General features: G+C 41.8%; 1 protein-coding gene across 1 annotated transcript in view; it reads left to right on the top strand.

The window, feature by feature from the left end:
• Nucleotides 1–354: 354 nt before the first annotated feature.
• Nucleotides 355–6,000, top strand: part of CSTPP1 (centriolar satellite-associated tubulin polyglutamylase complex regulator 1) — a 167,964-nt gene continuing 162,318 nt past the window's right edge. Inside the window, exon 1 of the mRNA XM_081313528.1 lies at nucleotides 355–463. Within this exon, the coding sequence (XP_081169654.1) occupies nucleotides 418–463 (46 nt within the window). The 5' untranslated portion in view covers nucleotides 355–417. The remainder of the gene's footprint in view (nucleotides 464–6,000) is intronic.

Raw genomic sequence — 6,000 nt, 5'->3', positions numbered from 1 at the left:
TATAACTTAAAACGCTGCAGAGCTGTGATTTCAAGGAGAGTGCATCTTCCTCTTGCGAACAAAACAAAACTAGCAGTCACAACGGAGGGCGAATTATTGTTGTTACAAAACAACGTCCATCGAGGAAAGCGCTGAGCTACTACTACTGAAGCACCTTCGGCTGCGAAAATAAAGTCAAAAGTGCAAAAAGTGAAGCAAATCTTTAAAAGATTATTTTTACGAATCAAACCGGCCCAGGGGAAAGCCGAGGAAGAGCCTGGAAGAGAAGGACAGCTCCCGGTGCAACCTCGATCCCCTTCCTCCAAAGGATTCCGACGGCCGGCTCTTGTTTCTGGCCGGAAGTCATTTTCCTCACGGCGGCGTCTGGTGTCCTAGAAACGGCCCGGTGGCGGCCGAGAGCTGGAAAGCGTCGACAGGATGCTGAGCGCCGATCGCCTCTCTCAGCCGGGGCTCGAGTACCTGGGTGAGGCTCCAGTGGGCGCGGCGGGAAGAGGAGGAGGAGGGGATGGAGATGCAAGTAGCTTCTCCGTTCTCGCCATGGGCCGAGGGTTGCCTTCCCGGGCGGGAGGGAAGGAGGGAAGATTCTGGGCTCCCTCGGGGCTTTTCTTGCCTGGGACGATGTGCCTGGCCAGAGTCTGCTTCCCCCGCGGCGCCGTTGCTCGCTTGGGAAGGCTGGTTGGGGCTGTCGGCTTGCCAGCCCTCGGGCGACTTGCCCAGCTCGCTATTTTCCTCTCCCTTCCTAGGTGGGGCTAGGATCCTTTAAGCGCAGAGATCTTCAAACTTGGCCCTTTTATGACTTGTGGACTTCAACTCCCAGAATTCCTCAGCCAGGCACACTGGCTGAGGAATTCTGGGAATTGAAGTCCACGTGTCATAAAAGGGCCAAGTTTGAAGACCCCTGCTTTAAGGGACCCGGACGAGCAAGCGTATCACTGGCAGTACTTGCTCGCTTTCGGAGCTTGGGACTAAATTGTGCTGTAAAGCAAGGGTGTCAAGACTCAATTTCATTGAGGGCCGCATCAGCATTGCGGTTGCCCTCAGGGGGCCGGGTGGGTATGGCCAGGGTGGGCGTGGCTAGAGTGCGTATGGCCTACTGGGTGGGCGTGGCCAGCTCTACATCGTTGGCATCAAGGGTGCCTATGGGGGCCTGGGCAGGAGTGGGACAGATCTGAGGGTCTCTGGCAGAAGGAGGGTCTCTGGGCCAGGGCCAAGGCAGTGGGGGCCGTTCCCTCACTGTTTCCAGGATGGCTTCACGGGCCACATGAAACCACTTCGCGGGCCGGATCCAGCCCCCGGGCCTTGTGTTTGACATGTCTGCTGTAAAGGGAAAACTGGAAAACCCAACCAATGTAACCATTTCGAATATAACCATTTGAAGTAATAAACATTTATTTATATTGTAGTAATATCACTCTGGATGTAACTCTAGGATTAAAGAAGACCCTACCTGTCCCCGGGGTACTTTGTGCTTCCTTCTCTCCCCCCCTCCCCCGGCACCCACCCACCTTTCAATGATAAGTTGTCATTATTGTTTTATCCTTTTAACGGTTACTGGTTTAAATGTTGGTAAGCTGCCCAGAGTCGCCTCTAGATGAAATGGTTGGCGCATAAAAGAGAAAGAGGAAGGAAGGAAGGAAGGCTATATTACAATAACAGCATAAATGAGTGATTGTTCATCACCTGGTTCTCCAAGCAGTGATGCTTCTGAGGAAGAGGCCTGATTCACATATTGATAAGCCATAGTTTGTTGAACCATGGAACAGTACCAGACCCCTATTGTCTAGGTTCACATAACCCTAAATTAAACAAAGTGCAATAACAATATCTGTTGGTGCAATGTGAGAGTCCACCAATTGTGGTTTAATCAGTAAATCATTGATCAGCAAATTATGGCTTAACAATTCTGTGTGTGACCAGCCATACGCTAATGTGGCTTATCAATGTGAGAGCCCACCAATTGTGGTTTAATCAGTAAATCATTGATCAGCAAATTATGGCTTAACAATAGCTGTGTGTGACCAGCTATTGCTAAGCACATTGATTTGTGCTTAGATTGTAAGCCGCCCTGAGTCTTCGGAGAAGGGCGGGATATAAATGGGAATAATAAATAAATAAATAAATAAATAAATAAATAAATAACAAACAATGTGGGAATCTGGTCACTATGAGGAAATTTCATTTACCACTGTAAACTATCTATAAAAATGCTTAATATCTAAATATTTTATAATTTTCATTTCCCCCCCCATAATATCTTTACTCTGTGTAACTGCACTTGCAGGCTATGTTTAATTGGGGTAATGTGCTGTGTGAACCCTAGTTTTTTTGTCTCAAGAATAGGCAGAATTTTCAAAACTCCTACCTGAAGTAGGATGTAGCAACCAGGTTGTATCATACAAACAAAGTTAAGATGCTCTTCTGGCCTTTGGACAGAGAGATGTGAGCCTAAAGAGGGCCTACCAAAATAGGAAATGCTAGGCACCATCATCATTATTATTACTATTTCCTTCTCTTCTTGAGTGTTGGGGAGAAAAGGAGTGAATTAGAAACAAAATTGGGGTGAAGGTGGCTAAATTTTTCTACACTCCAGCCATCTAGTTGTCCGTTGAAAAGATGTTGGGATACAGGGCCATTAGTCATCCTAATGCCTTTTATTAATTGTTTAGACACTTAGGTTAACAGTCACCTAGAAGTGGTAGTGGGTTTTTGAGTGGATCAAAATCATTTTGAGTTTTCTGTTTCAACAAAAAGTTAAAGTCAAATCAAAATTTGACACGTGTCCTTAATCTTCGGAAAATAAGGATTACCTTATTAATAAATATATTCTGCAAACAACTTCAACTATAAAACATACTCAGTTGACTAATATTAAAAGAAATAAATAGAAAAAAACCTTAGTTTTAATCTTGCATTTCTGCTATATGTAGAACTTAAAATCTAATAATACCCCCAAATTGAATCTCTGTTCAAAAAGAAAAATATTAGTCATTGAATTGCATCTATGCCATTTAGAATGCCTATAATGTTAACATTGCTCTTTATGTCTCGGGGGCTGGGGAGGAAATACTTTTTTTTAAAGTTGTTGAATAATTCTTTGTTTAACATGAATCTAGTGAAAGTAAGCAAGATTTGAGAAAACACCTTTGAATCTTTTTTGGCATTGACTTATAGTTGTTCAAACAGCATTCTTTGAAGAGAATAGCAACCCTCCTCCAGGTGCTTTATTGTATTTCTCAAGGTTTTGCTAATAGTATTATTCAGCTGTGAGATTATAGGTAATTGTGACAAGAGAAACCAAATCAAGTTAATCTTATTCAGACTGTTTGTTGCCCAGGGCTGTCATATCAGGTGTTCTTTGAAGAGATGCTTAACTCAGCTTCTTTACTTTTGGGGATGGGTGAACTATCTTATAAACACTCTTTGTCACATGCGCATAAAAATCATGCAAGTTAATTGGGTGCTTCCAAAATCCCTTCTGCCATATTGTAGTGAATATTCCACATTCACAATATTTTCTATATGGCATTTAATTACAACAAAACATATTTCTGTGCATATTTTTCTTTACTCATCACAACATTTGTGTTCAATATACTTGTAGAAGTTGATGTTTCAAAAATTATTTCTCATTTCTAACGAGACGTTGCAAATGTCAGTTGCTTGGTTTAATAAAGAATAATATAACTTAAGCTTTCTTTCCCAGTAAAGAAAAAATGTGCACAGAAATATGTTTTGTTGTAATTAATGCCATATAGAAAATTTTGTGAATACAGAATATTCACTACAACATTGCAGACATAATGTGTCCACTAAATTCGTTGTAGGGGAATTTGGAGGTGGGTGCGTTCCTTTAAAAAATGTAATGGAATGAGAAAGTAAAATTTAGAGGCTGTAGACAGGAAAAAAATCCATTGGTTATGTCAAACAGAGTAGCAGGATTGCAGAAGGAAAATCAGCTTTATTTTGAAATGAAAACATGGTTAATTTGCAATTAGTTAAATAGGAAGTATTGATATGTAGCCTCCAAAAAGAGTCAAACTAATTGCCGGAGTTAAGGATATTACCAATATGGAAACTAGGTAGTGAAATAAATTTTGATAATATGACTTAGTTTTTGCAAAATATGCTTAGTTTTTATTAAATATAAGTATAAGTAGTCCTCGATGTACATCCATTCTTTTAGCGAGTGTTCAAAGTTATAACAACACAAAAATGTATCATAACTTGTCCTCACACTTCTAACCATTGCAGCATCCCCATAGTCACATTATCAAATTTTGGGCACTTGGCAACCAGCATGCATTTACAACAGTTTCAGTGTCCTGGGGACCTGTGAACACCATTTGCAATCTGACAAGCAAAGTCAATGGGAGAGGGCGGAGTCACTTAATGAGTATGTGATTCACTTAACTTCACTTTGGTAAGTGATTTCCTTACCAAATGTGGCAAAAGTCATAAAATTGGGCACGACTCAATTAACAATCAACTTGCTTAGCTATGGAAATTCTGGTGTCAATTGTGGTTGTATGTCCAGGAGTACCTGTGTTACTTACAACAGCCCTGTAAATTAGGCCAACATAATTACCACATTTTGTGGAGTCCTTGGTGATCTCTGAGCTTGGTGGTTCCCTAGCTGATAATGTTACCTTGTCTAGTAATGAAATTTCTGCAAGCAGACAACCAAGCTCAGAGCACCAAGGACTCCAGACTTTATCTTGTAACGTAATCACATTTTAGATGCCAGAGTTCAGGCATAATGATTTTCCTGTGGCCTCTTTGTGAATGTTTTGGCTATTCATCCAGGAACTTTCACATTCTTAGCTATACCATGTTTGATTCTGTTTCTCAGCCTTGAATTCTTGGTTCCTTTGATGAAACTTGGCCTTTCCAGTGAAGCGGTTTATATACCGTATTCCATTTCTAATTGAGGGCTTACTCTTCATAGAGCAATTTTGAAACTTTTAATTATTTTCTCTCTTGAGTTAAGTTCCTTTCCTTCCCCTCTCTACTAGAATCCTTTTTCCTTCATCTTGTGCCAGCTGTGGACATGTGAGAACATGAGTCCCTGCCAGAGAAATTGCATTTTATAGAGCTTGAGTCTACTCAGTGCCAGAGATGTTGTGCTCTCTTACAAAAAGGAAATGCTGAGGAATTGGTGTTTTTCTGTTCTTGACTTTTATTATAGTACCTGAAAACCAGCTCCTGAAGCACTGAGTATACGCATGTTGATTTCTGGTCATATTTTCCTTCCTTTCTAGCTTGCCACCTATCTTCATATAATTAAGTACTTAACATAAACATGTATTTAGTTCAGTTAAATAAAACTAGTAATATTCTAATTTAGTTATATCTGCAGTTTGAGTTCCTGCAGCACACTAAACCCATTTGGGTTGTTTATATTTAATGCATCATGGGAATGCTGCTACTGTTTCCCCCCGAAAATAAGACTACTACTTCTTCTTCTTCTTCTTCTTCTTCTTCTTCTTCTTCTTCTTCTTCTTCTTCTTCTTCTTCTTCTTCTTCTTCTTCTTCTTCTTCTTCTTCTTCTTCTTCTTCTTCTTCTTCTTCTTCTTCTCCTTCTCCTTCTCCTTCTCCTTCTTCTTCTTCTTTCTCCTCCTCCTCCTCCTCCTCCTCCTCCTCCTCCTCCTCCTTCCCTCCAAAAGGCATGAGGTCTTATTTTTTGGGTATCTGTTATACACAGTTTCACCTCGCAGCGGCGGCACTGATAGCCCTGCCCAGCCGCCCCACTTTTCCTGTTGCCGAAGGAAATGCCTCTGCAGCTGAGAATGGAGCTCCGACCTGCATTTTGTCGTCAGAGGCCTTCCGGAAAGATCTCTGCAGCCGAACTATAGATTCAATCTCAGCTGCAGAGGCATTTCCTTCAGCTGCAGAAGAAGTGGGCTGGCAAGGCAGGTGTCGATTCATGGGAGGCCTGGCTGCAACGGTAAGCGGGTGTGGGATGCATGGGGCAGTTCCAGCCCCTTCCTGCCCTAGCTTGAT

The sequence above is a fragment of the Vipera berus genome (genome assembly GCF_964194415.1).
Source record: "Vipera berus genome assembly, chromosome: 1".
Classification (NCBI taxonomy): Eukaryota; Metazoa; Chordata; class Lepidosauria; order Squamata; family Viperidae; genus Vipera; species Vipera berus.
The sequence above is the reverse complement of the archived record's forward strand: the minus strand, read 5'-3'. Positions and strand labels throughout refer to the sequence as shown.